Raw genomic sequence first — 22,130 nt, 5'->3', positions numbered from 1 at the left:
TAACCTCAAAAAGGCGGCCCGACCTGTTCCGGTCTATAACGCCGATGGCACCCGCAATAAAGGAGGTGACATCACCGAATATGCTGAAGTACGGCTTCGCATTGGGGATCACGTGGAACGGATCGAACTAGCCGTAGTGGACCTAGGCTCCACCCCCCTCTTCCTCAGCCATGACTGGCTGCAGAGGCACAACCCGCTAATCGACTGGGACACCAGAGCGGTTACTCTAGCCCGCTGCACCTGTCGAAAGATCCCTTTTTCTCTGCCTGATATGGACCCCTCATCCAAGTGGGACGAATATGAGGAAGGGGACACCATTCTAGTCATTGACTTCGAAGAAGCATTCCATGTACGAGCCATGGGTACTAAGGCCAACGAACTGGCCGCCCAAGCCAACGCTCGCAAAGAAACAAAGTCCTTTGAAGAGATCGTACCTGCAGAATATAGATTTCAAGGATGTATTCGCCAAGGAGAACTTTGATGAACTACCCCCACGAAAGCCATGGGACCACGCTATCGAACTAATCCCCAACGCTAACGCCAATCTAGACTGTAAGGTCTATCCTCTCAACCCCACCGAGCAGGAGGAATTAGACAAGTTCCTAGACGAGAACTTGTCCACTGGACGTATCCAGGCCTCCAAATCCCCGATGGCCTCCCCATTCTTCTTCGTTAAAAAGAAAGACGGCAAGTTACGCCTGGTACAGGACTACCGCAAGCTCAATGAAATGACCGTTAAGAATCGGTACCCGTTACCCCTCATCGGAGAGCTTATGGACCGGCTGAAAAAGGCCAAATACTTCACCAAGCTGGACGTACGCTGGGGATATAACAATGTTCGAATAAAGCAGGGGGATGAATGGAAGGCCGCTTTTCGAACCAACCGCGGCCTCTATGAACCGCTTGTAATGTTTTTCGGACTCACAAACTCGCCAGCCACCTTCCAGTGGATGATGAATGACATTTTCAAGGATCTCATCACCGCCAGAGAGGTATCTGTCTACCTTGACGACATACTTATCGCGTCCAAGGACAAGAAGGATCACAAACGCGTGGTACGCGAAGTACTCCGGATTTTGCGCGAGCACAAGCTGTTCCTCAAAGCGGAAAAGTGCGAATTCGAGGTGGAGGAGACGGAATACTTGGGCGTGCTCATCAGCGAGGGAAAAATTCGCATGGACCCCGTCAAAATTGCAGGCCTATTGGATTGGCCTCTCCCAACCAAAAAGCAGGAGTTACAGTCATTCCTAGGCTTCTGCAATTTCTATCGGCGATTTATTCGTGATTATAGTAAACACGTGAAACCCCTCACGGCCCTCACAGGGAAGGTGGAGTGGAGATGGGGAGAAGCTCAACAAAAGGCGTTTGAGGAGATCAAGGAGTTGTTCCGCGAGGACATAGTCCTGGCCATCCCACTTGATGAAGGGAGGTTCCGAGTGGAGGCTGACTCCAGTGAAGGAGCCATTGGCGCGGTGCTCTCTCAATGGCAGGAGGAAAAGTGGCGGCCGGTGGCCTTTCTCTCCAAAGCGCTGTCGGTCACCGAACGCAATTATGAAATCTATGACAAGGAATTGCTTGCCATCATGATCACGTTAGAAGAGTGGCGGCAGTACCTCATGGGAGCTCGAAAAGATTTCGAGATCTGGACAGATCATTCCAATCTTCAATACTTCCGCAAGCCCCAGAAGCTCAACCGATGACAAGCCCGATGGGTGACGGAACTGGCCAAATACCAGTTCACCCTGCACCACAAGCCAGGGGCCCAAAATCACAAGGCCGACTTATTGTCTCGACGAGCGGATCATGATCAGGGGAAGGAGGACAATAAAGATGTGGTCGTCTTGAAACCGGCTCATTTTCGAGCCCTCATCATGCCCACCATGGAGGAGTTACATGAAAAGATCGGGCTAGCTACTCATGACCCCCGCAAGTGGGACCAGGGTATCTCGGACTCCCTCAATCACGAAAAGGGAGTCTCTCGAGTCCAGGACCTCTTGTGGTACGACGGACATCTCTACGTGCCACGAGACAAACAATTGCGAGGCGAAATTATCGCCCTCTACCATGACCACGTAACGGCAGGGCACCCGGGGATAGAAAAGACGAAAGAACTTGTCTTGCGGGACTATTGGTGGCCCCGAATGCGCCCAGAAATTGAAGCCTATGTGAGAGGGTGTGAGGTTTGCCAACGCACCAAAGCGGACCGACGCCCCAAGAAGGCACCCCTTCACCCAAATGAAGTTCCAAGCCGACCGTGGACTCACATCTCGGTCGACATGATCACCAAGCTCCCTGACTCCAAAGGGAATAACTCCATACTCGTCATAGTGGACAGGTTTTCTAAAACCATAATCCCAATCGCCTGTACCGAGGAACTCTCGTCCCTCGGTTTTGCTAAAATCCTACGAGACTACATCTACGTACCGTACGGCGTAATGCCGGAGAAAGTCATCTCGGACAGGGGCGCCGTCTTCATATCAAAATTCATGAAAGAGTTTTACGCGCTCATACAGGTGACGGGGAACCCCTCCACGGCGTACCACCCTCAGACAGACGGACAAACCGAGAGGGTGAATCAGGAGATTGAAAAATATCTCAAGATGTTCGTCAACTACCGACAGAACGATTGGAGCGACTGGTTGCCGCTCGCCGCGTTTACTCATAACAATCGGAAACATTCGGCGACAGGCTTCTCGCCCTACAAAGTAGTCTTTGGACAGGACGGTCAGGTTATCAAGACGGCTCAACGACCAGATGCTGTACCGGCCGCGTCGAAACTAGTCCAGGGGATACAAGAGGTGCAGGAGAAAGCAAAGGAATCACTCGAGCGAGCGGCGGAATTGATGAAGAAGGCTTACGACAAGCGAAAGGGGGAGTCGAAAGGGTACGAAGCCGGTGACAAGGTGTGGCTAGACTCTACAAACCTAAGTCTTCCACGCCCCACCAAGAAACTAGCAGATAGGCGAGTAGGACCCTTCACTGTTGTTGCAAAGAAAGGGGCCTCCGCATACGAACTCAAACTTCCCACGAAGTGGTGTATCCACAACCGATTCAACGAGTCGTTATTGACTCCATATCACGCTCCTGAATTCCCAAATCAGCCACGTCCCGAACGGCCGCCCCCAGAGCTAATCGAGGATGAAGAAGAATATGAGATAGAAGAAATAGTGGGAGAGAGGGATCGTGTCGTGGGTCGCGGACGAACCCGCCACACTATCACCGAATATTTGGTAAAGTGGAAAGGGTACCCAGCGGAGGAAAACTCGTGGGTCAAACGCTCTGATATGGCTAATGCCGAAGACCTCGTCAATGACTACGAAGCACGGATTCAAAAAATCGTGTGGACAGTAAACGACAAGGGGAAGACGATCGGATTTGACGACAAAATACCACGTAACCTACCAATCCAGTACCACGATCCCGACACCCCATGTATCACCGACATCGAAACGGTGTATTCATCCGAGTGTACGAATCCGAAACACTCCGATACCCAACAAGACTCTTATGCCTCTTCCGAGGTCGTCGATGCTATTAACTTCTCCAATGACTGCCCAGACAAAGAAGGGGAGGTGAACCTTGAAAACCTCGAACGCATACGGGAAAATTGGGACTCAGACACCAATAACGATGAAGACACAGACGACGATACCTGGTCGTTCTATTCCGAATCAAACCATTCCAATTCCAGCAGCGGAGGATATTCAGACAATTCACTCTCAACGGACGCGAACTAGACAAAAGGACTTTTCACGGTGTAGAAGGGGATTTCCACCACTCAATTATGAGCATTGAACCCTTAGGGACCGCGGGTCCCGACAGACAGTTGAGGCCTAACCGGCGCAAGGTGGCTCAGGAAGGCTAGGAACCTGAGTCCAGGGGGAGAGCGGGTCAGAGGCCGAACACAACGAGTGACTTTTCTAGGTGTAGCGGAGGCCCAATCGATCCTGTTTTAAAGCAGAAGGGAGACCCTCATTCTCGCTCTTGTGGAGGGAAGGGGAAACCGAGGTTCAGTGTCTCATCGGGACGAATGAGCCTTAAGGGGGGGGTAATGTTACGATTTATTCTTTTCCTTTCCTTTTCTTTTCTTTTCTTTTCTTTTCCCTTTCTTACTCAGCCGGATTACGCACGAGCGATCATCACGGACTGACTCCCACAGTACTATTTTTAGTGTACCAACGTGTATTTAAGTAGAGCCTCAGCTGGTCTAAACCCCAGCTTCGGCTAAGGTTTAATCTACCTAACATCGAACTCCATCCTTCGTGACTATCTGTCCCATCGACTTTCATCGCCTTTGACTTGCTAAAGCATCGTCTACCGAAGTGCGAGTAGCGACCTTAGTACGATCTAAGTCGATAGAGTTAGTGGCTAACAATCCTGGTCATTGTAGATCGATTTTCCAAGACCATCATTCCAATTGCCTGCACAGAAGAAATCTCATCCTTAGGCTTCGCCAAGATCTTACGGGACTACGTTTATGTACCGTATGGCGTCATGCCGGAGAAGGTTATCTCAGACCGAGGAGCAGTTTTCGTTTCCAAATTCATGAAAGAGTTCTACGCTCTTCTCCAGGTTACCGGGAACCCGTCCACGGCCTATCACCCACAGACGGATGGACAAACTGAGAGGGTGAATCAGGAGATCGAAAAATATCTCAAGATGTTCGTAGCCTACCGACAAGACGATTGGAGCGAGTGGTTACCATTGGCGGCATTCACTCATAACAATCGAAAGCATTCCACCACCGGTTTCTCCCCCTACAAGGTCGTCTTCGGCTGTGATGGGGAGGTTATTAAAACCACCCAACGTCGAGACGCAGTACCAGCTGCCTCCAAACTAGTTCAAGGGATCCAAGAGATCCAAGGCAAAGCTCGGGAATCCCTGGAACGCGCGGCTGAGTCGATGAAGAGGGCTTACGACAAGCACAAGGGGAAGGCACAGGAGTATCAGGTGGGAGATAAGGTTTGGTTGGACTCCACCAACCTAAATCTTCCTCGTCCAACAAAAAAACTAGGGGACCGACGAGTAGGGCCATTTGCAATCGTTGCAAAAAAGGGAGCATCGGTGTATGAATTGAAGCTTCCCACGAAATGGCGAATTCACAATCGGTTCAATGAATCATTGTTAACTCCGTACCATCCCCCAGAATTCACCAACCAACCGCGTCCTGAAAGGCCGCCCCCAGAGCTAATTGATGATGAAGAAGAATACGAGATCGAGGAGATCATCAGAGAAAGGGACCGAATCATCGGCCGTGGACAGACGCGCCGCACCATTACTGAATACTTGGTGAAATGGAAGGGTTACCCAATTGAAGAGAATTCCTGGGTAAAATGTTCGGATATGGCTAATGCTGAAGAACTAGTTAACGACTACGAGGCACGTATCCAAAAGGTTACCTGGACTGTGAATGCAAAAGGGAAGACAGTCGGAGTCGACGACAACATCCCTCGAGATTTGCCAGTCAAATACCATAACCCCGACACACCATGTGTCACCGACATCGAGACGGTGTACTCATCTGAGTGTACCAATCCCAGACACTCTGACACCCAACAAGACTCTTATGCCTCCTCCGAAGTCATCGATAATATCAATCTCTCCGATGACTATCCTGATGAAGAAGAGGAAATTAACCTACTGAAACCTCGAACGCATAAGAGAAAATTGGGACTCAGACACCGACAACGATGACGACACAGACGATGACACCTGGTCGTTCCATTCTGACTCACTGAAATTCATCTTCAGACGATGCCGGCGATTCAAACGACTCGTCCCAGACGAGCGCAACTTAGACAGCACATTTCAACGGTGTAGAAGGGGATTTCCACCGCTCAATCACGAGCATTGAACCCTTAGGGACCACGGGTCCCGACAGACAGATGAGGCCTAACCGGCGCAAGGTGGCTCAGGAAGGCTAGGAACCTGAGTCCAGGGGGAGAGAGGGTCAGAGGCCGAACACACGAAGTGACTCTTTTGCGGTGTAGCGGAGGCCCAATCGATCCTGTTTTAAAGCAGAAGGGAGACCCTCATTCTCGCTCTTGTGGAAGGAAGGAGAAACGAAGGTTCAGTGTCTCATCGGGACGAATGAGCCTTAAGGAGGGGGTAATGTTAGGATTATTCTTTTTCTTTTTCTTTTTCCTTTTCTTTTCTTTTCTTTTCTTTAGTCAGCCGGATTACGCACGGGCGATCATCATGGACTGACTCCCACAGTACTATTTTTAGCGTACAAACGTGTATTTAAGTAGAGCCTCAGCTGGCCTAAACCCCAGCTTCGGCTAAGGTTTAATCTACCTAATATCGAACTCCGTTCTTCGTGACTACTTGTCCCATCGACTTTCATCGCCTTTGGCCTGCTAGAGCGTCGTCTACCGAAGTGCGAGTAGCGATCCTAGCACGATCTAAGTCGATAGAGTTAGTGGCTAACAATGCTGTTTGCATGGGTCACCCAGCTCTTCCACTCCCTTCTGCATTTTATTATGCAGCCCCAGCACCCCAATGGCGAGATGCGTGTCTTTTCCAAGGCTAGAGATGCTACCAATGCCTCATCACTTCTCAACTCTCTCAAAGAGAATCTCCCTTTCCTTAGACATGGCCTTGGCAACATCATCATTACCAAAGTCAAATACTGCAAATGTCATCTTTGCAAAGGTAGTCCTTGGGAGCATGAGTTCCTGGTTGTGACGTTGGAGGAACTTGTGGGTGCTAAGCAAACAGCATACCTCATGGTCGATTGCTTGGTCGATGATACCAAGGAGTATGCTGGAGGAGAGGATAAGCTTCTGGCTGACATAGCTATGATCAATATGGACTCAGCAACGGACCCAAACTCGACTGCATCATTGTCTCCTGCGGAGTCCGGACCTGAGCCTGAGTCCGTGATGACAGCCTCGTCTCCCACTGTGCAACAGTGGTATACCCTGAATCATCTCCAATGCTCTGGCGCCAAAGTCAAGAGAATCACCAAGGGTGATCCTCCCGACACTCTAGACAGGCTCATCATCCTGCCAGACAAATGCGCCATCTCGAACGAGCTGGGAAAATGCAAGTTCGACATTCTCATGATGATGGACCTCCCAAAGGATAGGTCTATTGCCCTGGAATGTTTTGCTCACCTCCTCCGAACTATTTCGAGAAACACCCCGCAGTATCACTACGTCTTCACACAATGTTATTGGTATGCTTTTACCATTTGGAGAGTCCTTGAACTGGAGACGCAGCCACGTATATGCAAAACTGAGCATGCTGGACGGCAGTGTGTGTATTCGCGCTACGGGAAAAAGTTGGTTCTGGGGAGAGGCTCATTGGTGAATGCGAGGAGGGCCCCAGAGATGATAAGGGCACAGTGGAAGGTGGAAAGAATTATGGAAGACGAGGAATGGGCTGAACAGAAAAAAGTGAGTAATTATGGCTTCAGATGAACCTGAGCTTTTGCCAATAGTACACTCAGGCATTTCGTGAAGAAGTTCACCGTGAGGTGGCGGAGGCTGAAGAAGGTCGTCGCTGAGTGGAAGTTGCTCTTAGTGAGCTTCAGAAGGAGATGGAAGTTCTTGAGCACTGTGCTGGTCCTGCTATTGCAGTTTAAGCCATCTTGTTTTATTTTCTTTCCTCTCTATCATTTGCTTTCGAGTTATCCATTGCTATCGATCTTGCTACCAAGTTTTTGTATTGCTTTCGGTCCAAGTCCATGACCTTGCTTTGCTGTATGTAGTGTTGTTGGCACAAGTGCGCCATTTGCGCCATGGCAAGTGCCAGACGGCAGGTGCCATTGTGCCGAGGGGGTCACTGGGCACAATATGGCGCAATTAATATATGTAGAATTTGTATTTACATGGCGTACGAGCTTCCGGCAAAGGCACAGGTAGTCAAATATAATTACTCCTTCACCTTTTTTTCCCCTTACGCATGGCAGAGCGTGGACGCCGGCTACCGCCTGTGGTAGCTGCTAATTTAGACCGCCTGGAGCAAGTTAGCAACAAATCACGTCGATATTACTGGAGATGCAAATACTGTACAGCTGGGCAGGGTCTCAAGATGGAGGGCCGGGACAACGCACATATCATCCACTTCACAGATCCAAAAAAATGTCCTAATGCACCGGCACATGTGCGAAGGGATGCCCGAATTTACCTATCAGCAAAGGGTGGTAATCATGCCATCACATTCATCACCGAAGATGGGGGGCCATCAGCAGAAGACACTGGCCGCGATGATGATTCGGGGAGTATCACGGCTTCGGCCTCAGGCATAACAGCAACCTCGAATGTTATCGCTGTAAAGAGACGGAAATCAGGGACACTGGAGGAGTATGGACTAGACCATGGACTTACGGATACCCAAAAGCAACGTGCTGATGTTAAATTGTTTCGGTGTGCTCAATATCTATGCATGTAAGAGAAAGAATAGGCATCTAACAAGGAAATAGGTTCTTCGTGCATGCAAACATTGCCTTCTATGCCGCTGATGACTGGTATCTTGAGGATTTCCTGCATGAGATACGTCCTTCATATGATGCACCATCAAGATACGTACTCTCGCACTCGATTATAGCAAGTGAGATGGCTAGGGTGCAGATTGAGGAAATGGAACGGCTACAAAAGAGGAGTCGGCTTACGCTGTTGGTAGATGGGTGGGAGGATAAACTCAAGCGAAGCTTGTATGGAACGATCGCTTCCGAAGTGAAGCAGTATCCTGTCGTCTTGGGTTTGGAGGATGTTACAGGCCAGCGAGGATCTTCAGAGAGGATATTAGCTGTCGTAGAGAATGGCATGAAGAGCATGGGTATAGAAGACGGAAAACTCATCATCGCAACTACAACCGATGATCCCTCGGTAATGCAAAAATTCCGACGGCTGTTCAAAGAGAAATATTATTGGGTTTTGGTATGGGCTTGACTTCCTTGAAGGTATTCCATAGTAACGACTCTGACAACTAGGTTTTTGCATGCTTTCTGCATGGTCTGAACACGATTATCGGAGAAATCTGCACTTATGCACGCATGAAGAAAATTATCTCGCAGAGTACTCGTATTGTTTCCTTCTTCAACTCCTCACATTATTGGGGTGGACAGCTCAAAGAAGAAGCCAAAAAGATAGCGGTGAACCAGAAGCTTCAGACGAATACGGATACACGGTGGTACGCACTCATCTTGCAATCACTGAGTATTCAAGACCATAAGTAAGTGCGAGAATGATACAGTGAAGGATTGAACTCACTATTCCCTCAGACGACCTCTCTATGAGATATGCCTGCGCCCCGATGCTCAGAAGAAAATCGGCGGGCTCTCTCCTGTCGCAGTCGATGTTGTTAAGACAGTGATCTATGACCCAGAATACTGGACACTGTTGAACCAACTAATCAAGGTTAATAAGCCTCTCGTCGATGCGATTGGAAACTTAGAGTCTCGCGATGCTAATCTGGCCGACTGCATGCTTGAATTCATTCGCTGTGCCCGTGCAATGACCAGATTAGAATTGGAGGATGGCGAGGATTCTGGATTTTTCTACCATGCCAAAGCAGTCTTCAACCGCCGCTTTCACGAAATGAACACCGACACTCACTCCTTAGCCTTATTCCTCCACCCTTTATGCCGGAATCTTGCGGTCAACCAAGCTGCAAAGGCACGCTCTTTTGAAACCATGCTAAAGACAGCTTTGAGCATAGCCAAACAGTGGAGATGGGATGAGAACCGAGCCAAAGGGCTGGCTGCTGACATGAAGGAGTATTACCTCGCAAAAGGGCCGTTTGCTGGTGGGAAGGAAGATGGGCTCGACTGGTGGGAGACTCTACCTATTCGGGCAAAGGAACATCCCCTCAAATCCCTCGCATCCGTGCTTCTTTCCATTGTTCCCCATGCGGCTGATGTCGAACGCTTCTTTTCCCAATTAGGCGGTACTCAGACTGCAAAGCGTTGTAATCTTGCAACAGACACCTTCGAGTCACTTGGAAAATTACGCACGAATTACAACTACCATCTACATCAGAAAGCTATTCTGGAAGGGAAACCTGTGCGGCGCCGGCATGCTCATATGCATACTCATGAAACACCAGGTCTTAATACAGAATTAGCAAAGGAACTCGAGGCAAACTTCACCATTGTCCCTCCTTTCATGACTCAATCGGGACCTGCGGCATCGAGCTTTGAAGAAGATTCCTATGAAGAGATTATGGCAGAGATAGAAGAAGCATATAATGACATCGAAACGGATCTCGCTACTCGAGAAGAGGTTGATGTTGATGGTGCCGAGGTTCTTGAAGGTAATGTTTACAATTTTGACGAGCTTGCTCGGATCGATGAGGGCTTGGCGCCAGCTGGTTTTAGAGAGGAGTCAGATCATATTGGCGAGCCACAGTCTGTAGCGGGTGGGTGGGATATAGATACTCTAATGAAGGCAATGTAGTTTACTACCATCTCTGAAATTGCGCCGTATTGTGCCACACCCGGCAATTGCCATTGTGCCATTGTGCCGGCACAATTGTCCGAAATCTATTTTGCCATGTACACTAGCTGTATGCTGACTAGTACTGTACTTAAAGGTTTGCGACTCCGGTCTTGACTATGTATCACTACTAGTATATAATTTGCTTTCAAAATTCCCTCTCGCCTCAAACTTGACCATGTCAGGCATAGTCTGACTGGGGTAAATATGTATAAATAGGATGTGGCGCTGAAGCCATGAAAACGATCCGTCAATATAATGATATAGGCCGGGGAGGGATAGAATGATTGGCCGAAGGAGCATAGAATTCCAACTGAGAGATATGCACATCGACAATGAGAAGATTTGGAAGCGACGAGTATACATGCAGATATCCTGAACAAAATTCCAAAGATAATGATGAGACCGAAAACCGAGACGACACAAGAGGCAAGTTGCAACAAGGAGGCAGGCTAAAGACATAACAGCTTGTCATGCATGCTAAGGGATGAGGTCGATGGGACAGAACTTGTCAAACCCATCGGTAGTCAATCATCCCTTTAAGGTCCCCCAGAGGACAGTGATGGCCCATCAACCACCCCTGTCTCTAGGTTCCTCATCTGCCAGGGATAGAAGAAGGACTGGTATGCTCGTCCGTGAACCAGCCCTCCCTCGGTAACCAGCCGCATGCACCAGAGCTCGTCGACCACGTGCACTGCTGATCAATCTTGAAATCCTAATGCTGCGACGTAGTACTGAGTAGTTTGTGTAGTCGATATCCTCGTCCTCTTCAGGCGTTTGTCAGTGTATAATGGTGACAAGTTTATCAAGGGTTTTTGGAACAAGGGATCTGGGAATAAAGTTAGAACAATGAAAATACAATCGAACAGAATGAAAGTTCACGTAGCAACCTGCTGGCATGTGATAGGTGCAACAAGGGGGGAATGGTGGGGCATGGGGGTTTGCTGGTTGGAATGCAGCAAGGGGAAGGATGGTAATACACCCTTTCCTGGTCACTGCACCCTCCTAGGCATTGGAACGCAAGAGGAGGTCAGTATGGGGGTGTGGGATGGTCTGATCATCTGAACCGGGGAGACAGATGGCATCCCCTTTCGCTGAGAAGGGACTCTGATGCGAGATGGTGCTGAAGGTACAGGTTGACATAGTTGTGACCACCGGTGCCTCAGATGTCGACCACAAGACAGGCTTAGATGGCCGCTCCAATGAGCTAGCCATGACCTTTTCATACATAACATCACCCATCACCAGGTGTATCACATTAATTAAGTGACGATGCTCCCCGATTCCTCGACCACCTTGTTTCCGGGTTGCTGGGAGATGATTGGAATGTGAGATGGCAAGGGAATACAGGTGTGGGCACTAATGCATCGAATGAATCAGTGATCTCATTCTCATCAACGGATGAGTCTGGGGATGACGAGTCATGGAACATCAGGTTAGACAGCTGCTCCATTGAGCGAGCCATCAATATTTGCTCATCATCCTCACCGGATAAGTCTGAAGATGAGTCCTGCAGAACAAGATTAGACGGTTGCTCCAATGAGCGAGCCATGACCTTTTCATATACAACATCACCTACCAGCAGGTGTACCAAGATAACCATTTGATGATGCTCACCGAGATAGTTTCTTCCAGTTCTTGAATGACTGTGGGCACACTCGAACTTGTCGAGAGCACTTCTGGGATATTTTTCTGAAGATCGGTCACCAATAACAATGGCATTGAGAATGGCACAGTCTACAAGGTATGTGTTAGCACGTTCATGTGATGAAGATGAAGAAAAGCGTGTAGAGCGAGAAGACTAAGCACAAAATCATGGTAGCAGTTACAAGTAAAAAAGTGTCATACGGGTTTCCCGATCGTTGACACCGATGCATCGAGGATGCTACGTGTCCCAAAAAACATAATGGTGATATGGTGAAAGGCAAGTAATCGAGGTGTAGTTGGAATTTGAGATCTTCAAAGATGAACATGCATCAAATGTGTTGCTCGTGAGATTTGGATTCCGTCACGTATCCTGAAGTTAGACAGGCATCTGAGTAAGCAAGAAGAATGTTTCCGTAGGTGTCTCGTCAATGAGGCGGATATTGTTAAGTCGTCTGTCTGTTCATTGTTCATTGGGAAGGAGACCGGTCTCGCATCTACGTAGTACTAACGTGTCGAGGTGCATGTAGCTCACGGCTCCCCCGAAGTGCCGCACATGTTGGAGGCCATAATGAATTCCTTCGTTCAAAACATTCGAATCATGGTGGTTCTGCCACATCTGGACATTTAACCGAAGATTCAGTCGTGTGATAAACGCATTACATTTATTAGGGACATGCTTACCCTATTAAATATCTTGGATCATTAGTGAGGATTGCTCTCTCTACTTGGGCGAAAGAAAGAATTTCTTGTACGCCCTATCCTCTGCACTCTAGCCACCTGCGCACAGAATGTGGTCAGCAAGAAGAATGTTGGTATACATATCACAGTACTCACCTTGATAAGAAGTCCTCCAGCATTTACCATCAATATTATACCACCAAAAATTTTGCAGAACTTCTGGGATGTCAACATCGCAAAAGAGATGATTGACAGGCTCAGCAGCGAAGGACAGTGCACAGCGGCTGATTCGATTCCCAAACCATGGAGATAAGCAAATTATCCCAAGAAGAATCTCTCTCTGTAACATTGATTGAACGACTGATTTCTGGATCATGGTGTACTTGTAGGCCGCTAGCAGGACAAGGACTGATTGTCAGACCAAGGCAGAGTTGTTCGTAGTCGTAGGCCCAGAAGGAGAAAAACAGTGCTTAGATTGAGTATAAAAATTCTCCGAACTCTTCTGCAATCCATTGAAAAGAGTGAGAGGTTGTAGATTCAAGTGAACGTTGGTCACCCAATAGGTGTGTAAGATGCGGGGAAGAAAACACAGTGGCTGTGTTGCAATCCAGCAACTTGGCATTTTGATGCCCGGTCCCTACTGCGGTTTGGCAGCCTGCAATTAGTGACCACTGACCTGTCCTAGCCTGTCCTTAGCCTGGCAAAGACATCATTCCTTGACATGGACACGTATATTTTAAGGGGTATTCAGTGAGGGAGCACTTAACATTGTTACATATTTTCATTCCTCTGCATAGCAAGGACTTATTATCAATTTACCTTGGGAAATCATTGAGTGTCGCCTGATGCTCCGGCTCGCCGGTATCTCTAATTTCTGTGATGCGTATAACGATCATGATGCCAGTTGAAGAGCACAACCAGGAAAACCATTACACGTCGGGACTCCTGGCGGCGAGCCATCGTTGGGGAGGGGAAGGCTAAGACTATATTTGATCCTACAGGTTAGATGCACTGTCAGGTCTAAAAACAGATAAATAGAATATTGGTCCTGAAGAATCAGCCTTGTCCTAGTCGGCCCTCGTTTTTAAAATAATCAAGCATCTGGGATCCCACTGCTTCAGATTTTGGGGGCTTCAAGGTCGTCGTTGTGCGTAACAAGTTTAAAATGACCTGACGGGGTGATTGTCAAGAGAAACAACTTAACACCAGGCCTCATGCATGATCAAAAATCGGGTCGACATCACTACAAACAAGTGAAACATAGTCAAAGATGGAATGAAATGATAGCTGTGGGGGAAAACGTCTGAAATAGGGTTGCTTACTTGAAGGCTGAGCATTGAGCATTTGAGCTTGAATTAAATCAAGCTTAACATATATCTCATGACAAAAAGATAAAATTTCCAAGATCCCTAAGTGTAAATATCGAAAGAAAATCCAAAGATGCCAAACAAATATATGAATAGGAATGTGATAATGATAGGCTGACCTCGAAGGAGAAATATGCAAGTTCACGAGGTATAGGCTGTGTTATATCATGGAAAAGAGAAAAGAGAAACTCCAAAAAGACCAAACAGAAAGGGTATATGGGGATAGAACAAATAAATAGTGATAATGATATAGGCTGGAGGGATAGGATGATAGGCTGAACAGCTGTAGGATGTTGATGGAGAGATATGCACGTCAATGATAAAGAAATGGAAGCAATGAGCACTGAGCACACACAGATGTCCCAAGCAAAGATCCGAAGATAACGAGAGAATGAAAACCAAGGAGACGCATGAGACAACGAGGAGGCTGAAGAATGTAATAGTCTGTCATGCACACGAAGGGAAGGTGGCACAGAACACATCAACTACCCATCGGCAGTCAATGGTTCCTCAAAGATCCCTTAGAGAACGGTGATGGCCCATTGACCATCCCTGCCTCTGAGGTTCCTCATCTGCCAGGGGTAGAGGAAGGACCAGCTAGCTCGTCAGCGAACCAGTCCTCCTTCAGTGACCAGCTGCATGCACCAAAGCCCATCGACCCTGATGCACCACTGATCATCCCTAAAAACCCAATGCGGCAACGTAGTAGTGTGTAGTGGCCATCCTTGTCATCTCCATGCGCTCATTGGTGTTTCATCTAGTCCGCTCTTCGAGGTGAATATTGGGAACAACCATGCTGGGGAATAAAGTTAGAACCATAAGAATGCAAGGAGTAGAATGAAGACCTACGCAGTGGCATACTCAACACGCAGGGGACCCGCTTTCTTCCTGCGCGCACATTTTCGGTGCAAAGGCAAGGAAACAGGGAGGACCGAGGGGTTTTCGCTGGATGGGCTGCATCAAGGGAATAGATGACACTCCATCCACTCCAGATCGCTGCACCCTTACAGACTGAATGGGGATACGGGACAGCAACTGTCTGACGGTGCGAGGGGATCTAGTCACCTGAACCAGGTCGACAGACGTCATCTTATGCTTGGAGAGGACTGGAATGCGGGACAGCGAAGGCATGCCCTTGCGAATAGGTATGGCCGATGGCATCTCGAAGGAGTCATCAACCTCAAGGTCATCAAAGGATAATCCTGAGGAAGAGAGTCGTAAGGGTGGATTTGACAGTCGTATATACAAAGATTGTGCCATGAACTATGCAATATGATCTATCAGTAGTTGCATCACAATAGGCAACTGAAAATGCTCACCAATACCCCATCCTCATGGGATACATATCCTGAACCAAAAATCTCAGTGGACTCAACTGGAGGCAGGCTATGGTAGGCAAAGATTTCATCAGAAAACAACGATGCCTAAAAGTAGTAATGAGCAACCGTGAATATAAACACCATTTGTGCAGGCACTCACCTTGGCCTCTGAGGACCAACTGGGATCAAAATGTCTGAATTCTCCAGTACTCTCAAAGACTTGAGGCGAACTCAGAACTGAGTGCCATTCAGGAGGAGCCGACCGAAGATCCGTTATAGACCATAATGAAGACACGGATAAAACCATCTAGTACAAGAAATAACACATATTAGTACACTCGTCTTAAGAAAGCACTAGGGAGCTCACCTCACTACTACTAGTCTCATCTGCAACCTCATCAAAAACAGACTGGTCTACTCTCTCAATATCGGTGGTTGGGGCCAGATCATCTCCAGATGGCAACAGCATTGTAGATTCCATCACCTGTAAATCCTGAAAACATGAAACTCAGTGATTATCAGATATAATTTGGCCGGGTACTCACACCCATGCTCGCCACTGAAAGACTTGCAAATTCGATGGAATCCAAAACGTCATAAACTTTGGCCATCTCTTCAATGATTATGATTGATACCAAGTTCTCCTCCGAGACCCCTGCATACATACTGATTATTGACTGGGCCAAGATTGACTTGCGATAGACAGATGTATCCTATAGAGAAGGTTGTGTTATATCATGGATCAAAGGTATTGAATGGTCATGTTTACCTGAGCTTTGGGTATGTCAAAGGACATGTTAACTTCAGCGGGCCTACCGAACAGGTCAAAGTCATTGCTGCATGCGAGATTTCCAGATAAGAGAGATGCTGTATTATTTATCATCTATAATATATCATCATGAGCCAATGTGGAATAGAACATGATACATGGCACATACCCCGAGGTTCAGAACTAGCAATGAAGCTGTATCCTGCTCTGCACAATCCGCTCTGAGAATATCCATCGTAGCAATCTCGCCTTGTCCAATTCCGCTTTCTTGACTGGCCTGACCTCTCTCAAAAATGTCGGACATCACAGAAATGATGGCATGGTAAACCATCATTCCACAGTGCTCAACCAAGCCAACTGAGAGACTGCGGAGGATGTCGACGGTGAGGGAAGATTTGTCAGAGAGGTATTGAGTGATGAAGACACCCACAGCGGGGAAAAGGGAGAAGAACGATGTTGAACGACCAATGGAAGAAGGAGATGGATGACAGGTAGGAGCCAGGATGGGGATCGAGAGATGTTTGGAGGACCTGGACGGACACCCAAGTACTATTATGACAGAAGCAACCATCATGATAACCACCAACTGAACAAATGCCGTTACAATTATCAGGTTTGACTGAGCCTGAGTGACAATGAGCGCTGAGCATGTAGGGCGGGCTCGGATGGTTGCCTCGTTAGGTGGGCTGTCGAGGGGCATTGTCACACCTGGCACCAAGGAAGCTTCCGGAACCATCAACACGGCAAAGGACTCGACAACAAGGATGGACTCAACAGCTTCAGTAACCACACCTTGGCCAATGAAGTCCAGCCTGGTCTGCTAGATTTCTGTTTGAAAGGTGTTAGTTGACAGTTAATTGTGATACATCAGGAGTGTCAGTTTACATCTAGCCCATATACAGTAATTCCATCAGGATGACAAAGTGGCTTTGTAAGCTTCCCAATCTGTGTCAATAATGGCATCATTAGAAAAGAGGGCAATTCCGAGAATTGAACCCGGGACCTCAAAAATAAATCCAATAATATCACATGACTTTCTCTAGCAGGCATGCTAACCACTACACCATACTGACACTATATATATATCTTTTCATCTCTATATATACCCTCCCTCCCTTAACATTTATGACCTCATATTGATGCCCTCCCTTTGCTCCGCTCTGGTGCGCTCTTTTGCCTTTTTAGGCTCCCCAAATCAGCCCATCAATTTTGGCTGGATCCAGTGGCAGTGCCGCATTTTTAATACCCAAAATAGGGGCTATTTTCTGGTCAAAATAGCTATTGGGCTATTCTCAGGCTACTGGCTGGGCCAGGGGATGGCACTATAATCTGTATAGACATAAACAACATAAAATAGAGCCCTCTAATGATACATAGGAGCCCTGGATAGTGGGATAAAAGGGTAATATAATGAAAATCACATAAATATTCGCTTTTGGGGGCTGCTGCATGCATTGGATCGGCTGGAGGACTTCACCAATCGATTCCCTGACCTTGAAAACACCCAAAAGACCCCTCCACAGTACTTTTGGCACACTTTATTCCTGGAGATAAACAAAAATATTCGCTTTTTAGGGTGCAGCATGCTCCAGATCACTTTGAAAACATTACCAGTCGATTCCTATGCTATAAAAACCCTAGAATACATCCTCCCTCATAATATAGGTCCAGTATAATACAGTATAAAAGGGGGTATTAGGGGGCATACATCGCTTATTTTGTTTTTCCCACTTTGGATGGCCTGGGGAGCATCACCAATGGATTCCCTGATATTAAAAACCCCAAAACGACTCCAGCCTTCATCTATAGGGTCTCAAAAACGACAGAAATAATGATATTACAGTTTAGGAGGAGCACATGTAATAAATCCTATTTCTGGGCTTCGGATCACTTCGGAGTTTTGTCTATTGTGTTTATTGACCTGAATAACACTCAAATGACCCCACAGGACAAAGGAAACCATCAGAAATACGTGATAAAAAGAGTAATAGGGGGATGGAGGAGACATACCTTATATTTCGCATTTCTAATAGTTAGGGAGGGTATTCTTGTTATATAACAGACTGTATATATTGTACAATGGTGTGTACGAAGCCCCATGGATATCCGAAATGTATTGAATGAGATATGAGCAGATCATTCTGTAAAACAGGAGGAGCACATCCCATATTTCGATGTTCTGCTCATTCTATGGCCTGGGGACTATCAGAATCGGATTCCTTGACCCAAAAAACAGTAGGGCCACCTATCATCCATGCTATTCAGATGTTCAAACTCCGAAGTACAAGATGTTCTCTCATTTGTTACTTATATTGTCCTGTAGCTACATATGGCTGTATGTGTTATCTGGGTAAAATGGCTCCTATGGATGATAAGTGCCTCTACTGTTTTTTGGGTCAAGGAATCCGATTCTGATAGTCCCCAGGCCATAGAATGAGCAGAACATCGAAATATGGGATGTGCTCCTCCTGTTTTACAGAATGATCTGCTCATATCTCATTCAATACATTTCGGATATCCATGGGGCTTCGTACACACCATTGTACAATATATACAGTCTGTTATATAACAAGAATACCCTCCCTAACTATTAGAAATGCGAAATATAAGGTATGTCTCCTCCATCCCCCTATTACTCTTTTTATCACGTATTTCTGATGGTTTCCTTTGTCCTGTGGGGTCATTTGAGTGTTATTCAGGTCAATAAACACAATAGACAAAACTCCGAAGTGATCCGAAGCCCAGAAATAGGATTTATTACATGTGCTCCTCCTAAACTGTAATATCATTATTTCTGTCGTTTTTGAGACCCTATAGATGAAGGCTGGAGTCGTTTTGGGGTTTTTAATATCAGGGAATCCATTGGTGATGCTCCCCAGGCCATCCAAAGTGGGAAAAACAAAATAAGCGATGTATGCCCCCTAATACCCCCTTTTATACTGTATTATACTGGACCTATATTATGAGGGAGGATGTATTCTAGGGTTTTTATAGCATAGGAATCGACTGGTAATGTTTTCAAAGTGATCTGGAGCATGCTGCACCCTAAAAAGCGAATATTTTTGTTTATCTCCAGGAATAAAGTGTGCCAAAAGTACTGTGGAGGGGTCTTTTGGGTGTTTTCAAGGTCAGGGAATCGATTGGTGAAGTCCTCCAGCCGATCCAATGCATGCAGCAGCCCCCAAAAGCGAATATTTATGTGATTTTCATTATATTACCCTTTTATCCCACTATCCAGGGCTCCTATGTATCATTAGAGGGCTCTATTTTATGTTGTTTATGTCTATACAGATTATAGTGCCATCCCCTGGCCCAGCCAGTAGCCTGAGAATAGCCCAATAGCTATTTTGACCAGAAAATAGCCCCTATTTTGGGTATTAAAAATGCGGCACTGCCACTGGATCCAGCCAAAATTGATGGGCTGATTTGGGGAGCCTAAAAAGGCAAAAGAGCGCACCAGAGCGGAGCAAAGGGAGGGCATCAATATGAGGTCATAAATGTTAAGGGAGGGAGGGTATATATAGAGATGAAAAGATATATATATAGTGTCAGTATGGTGTAGTGGTTAGCATGCCTGCTAGAGAAAGTCATGTGATATTATTGGATTTATTTTTGAGGTCCCGGGTTCAATTCTCGGAATTGCCCTCTTTTCTAATGATGCCATTATTGACACAGATTGGGAAGCTTACAAAGCCACTTTGTCATCCTGATGGAATTACTGTATATGGGCTAGATGTAAACTGACACTCCTGATGTATCACAATTAACTGTCAACTAACTATCTTTCAAACAGAAATCTAGCAGACCAGGCTGTCACAGAGGCTTTTTGTAGACATGGCAACAAGTGAGTCTTTGAACAATGAGACTCAGAACAATGGAACATGGGCTCATGGACTTTGGCCGAAGCCCATTGCCCAAGCTCGTGCTGGTGATATCTGTCAGCTTGCTTAAGGATTTCCCTGGATTTTCAGGTACGGCACGTCACAGTTAGCGAGCGTGCTAAGTGTTCTCAGTGTCAGTGCAATCTTCAAGGTTTTATCTAGCTCCTGCGAGTGTGCTTGTAAGTTAGAGCCTAAGGCATGGGGTATAGGGTTTGGCCTTCTCATCATGCATGCCCATCAGGTACAGTGCTGTGACTAAGTCCTGTTTAGAATCCCGTTGCTTCTTATGCCATAAGTTATATTCCATGTCATTGCACCGCATAGCATTAGTGTTGACACGTAGTTTTAGTCCGCTCACTCACTATCTCTCAGTATGCGTGTAAAACACTCTAGATTGCAAAATTACATGCGTAAATAAGCTGCAGTCGCAACACCGGGATGGTCATTGACCAGCGACTCAGGGAGAATGAGCCCAGCCACCCCAGTAGAAGCCCCTCCTATGACCCACCTGAGTTTGTACAAGGCTCAAGCACAGGGACTTACGGACCGACAAATATATGATCTAACATGGCAGCAAATGTTAGAATGGACCAGCAGATGATTGCGGTACAATGTAGATTGGACCATGTCTGACCAAGGTCAAGCATATAAAGCTGCAGAATTGGGTTCCACACTGGAGGACAGGATACTTTGTACTGAAACCTGGTATCATGCCACCATAGACTGGAACCGAATACACCCCGACCAACCCATAGCGCCTGGACAGTGCTATGGTGAAGAATCATTCCCTGAACTAGGGATAGTAGGCCCAGAAAACCTGATCCCTGATACGACCTGGGCACCATTCAATACCCTGGGGATAACTGCTGCGGGAGGAGGAGGAAAGTTCCATGCCCGAAGTATGGGTGGAGACCCCACACAATCAGCGCCAACAGGAGAAACGGGTGGACCAGCACCCGCCACTCCTGGAGGAGGAGGCAGAGGAGGACCTCCACCCATACCACCTCGACCTTCAGCACAACCACCATCATCCCATAGTGATCAGAACCTTCGATCACTACCGCAACCTGCTCATCCCCCTCTACCACCCGATCCGCCAAACGGATGGGTTATCCCTGACGGACAAGCTAACCCCTGGGGAAACCTGAAACTGATGTTGATAGAGGTCCCCGACAAATTTCATGGGAAGGCCAGCAACCTGGATCACTTCTTCAATCACTGCGAATACTACTTCGAGGTCTTTGCCCAGTACTTCACACTTAACGAAGCATACAGGTATGGCCTGAGTCGAGTAGTCTTCATGGCCCACCGATTTGGTGGGGAAGCAATGACCTGGTGAGTCCATCAGCAATGACACTACAAGGACCCACACAGTGGAAGACATCACCTTCCCTCTTGGGAGACCTTCCAGGAAAACATCCGAACACCTTTCCGAGAGGTAGCAGAGGTCCAAATCAAGTGGATGCAATGGAAGAAACTGCAACAAGCACAGTTTGAAATGGCCATCAAATTCTTTGAAAGGTTCGAACAGCTGGCCATGGAAGTGGAATGCTTTGACAACGATGCGGAAATGGAGGAAGTCATCGCCCTCGCAATCTGACCCAGGGTCAAGGAGATCATTATGGGTGGAGACAATATGCGACCTACCACCTACTGGGAGTGGAGGTGCAGGGTCCTACAAATGGACAAGAACTATTGAGTTCATCTCACACAAGGTGGGAAATATCCCAGCAGGACCACTGGTTCCAAGCCCAGAACAGCGGGGGGCTCTTCGAGTGGCTCGAAGGGCAGAAGGGACGCCACTGGATTCACCTACGGTGGTGAAGGCAAACCTATGGACATCAATCATCTCAAAAGAGAAAAGCAATGTTTCTGGTGTGGACACACTGGACACCAGGGGCAGGACAATAAATGCCTGCCCGACAAGTCGAAGTGGCTGAAGTTCCCAAAGAAGAAGCCATCGACTTTTGCAACCCATCTCTGAGCTGTCCTGGCAGAAATAGAGAAAGAAGACCTCGCTAGCTCGA

The 22,130-nt window shown here is 47.2% G+C and overlaps 3 protein-coding genes and 2 pseudogenes across 5 annotated transcripts; 3 read left to right on the top strand and 2 right to left on the bottom strand.

The window, feature by feature from the left end:
• Positions 1-6,431: 6,431 nt before the first annotated feature.
• Positions 6,432-7,510, top strand: EV420DRAFT_1650268 (uncharacterized protein; the record flags this gene model as incomplete). Its single annotated transcript, XM_060478426.1, has 2 exons — positions 6,432-7,400; positions 7,454-7,510. The coding sequence occupies 2 exons, from the start codon at positions 6,432-6,434 to the stop codon at positions 7,508-7,510; spliced, it is 1,026 nt and encodes a 341-aa protein (XP_060323757.1).
• A 494-nt stretch (positions 7,511-8,004) lies between these two features.
• On the top strand, positions 8,005-8,537 carry EV420DRAFT_1219210 (uncharacterized protein; the record flags this gene model as incomplete). Its single annotated transcript, XM_060466436.1, has 2 exons — positions 8,005-8,372; positions 8,429-8,537. Coding segments are annotated over 2 exons (477 nt in total), but the record flags the coding sequence as incomplete, so codon positions are not given.
• A 6,350-nt stretch (positions 8,538-14,887) lies between these two features.
• On the bottom strand, positions 14,888-16,996 carry EV420DRAFT_1730532 (uncharacterized protein; the record flags this gene model as incomplete). Its single annotated transcript, XM_060479909.1, has 9 exons — positions 16,392-16,996; positions 16,223-16,336; positions 15,999-16,166; positions 15,821-15,946; positions 15,614-15,760; positions 15,454-15,558; positions 15,147-15,397; positions 14,984-15,088; positions 14,888-14,930 (listed from the first exon to the last, which is right to left on the bottom strand). Exons 1-9 carry the CDS (start codon positions 16,956-16,958, stop codon positions 14,888-14,890), a joined length of 1,626 nt encoding a protein of 541 aa, XP_060323755.1. The 5' UTR covers positions 16,959-16,996.
• Positions 16,997-17,197: 201 nt separating this feature from the next.
• Positions 17,198-17,295, bottom strand: EV420DRAFT_t269 (annotated as a pseudogene). The gene has a single exon. The product of its transcript is annotated as a tRNA-OTHER (tRNA).
• A 2,474-nt stretch (positions 17,296-19,769) lies between these two features.
• EV420DRAFT_t271 lies at positions 19,770-19,867 on the top strand (annotated as a pseudogene). Its single transcript has one exon. The product of its transcript is annotated as a tRNA-OTHER (tRNA).
• Positions 19,868-22,130: the final 2,263 nt, after the last annotated feature.

The sequence above is a fragment of the Desarmillaria tabescens genome, assembly GCF_030435595.1.
Source record: "Desarmillaria tabescens strain CCBAS 213 chromosome Unknown EV420scaffold_73, whole genome shotgun sequence".
NCBI classification, from domain to species: domain Eukaryota; kingdom Fungi; phylum Basidiomycota; class Agaricomycetes; order Agaricales; family Physalacriaceae; genus Desarmillaria; species Desarmillaria tabescens.
This window is presented reverse-complemented; position numbering and strand designations above follow the sequence as displayed.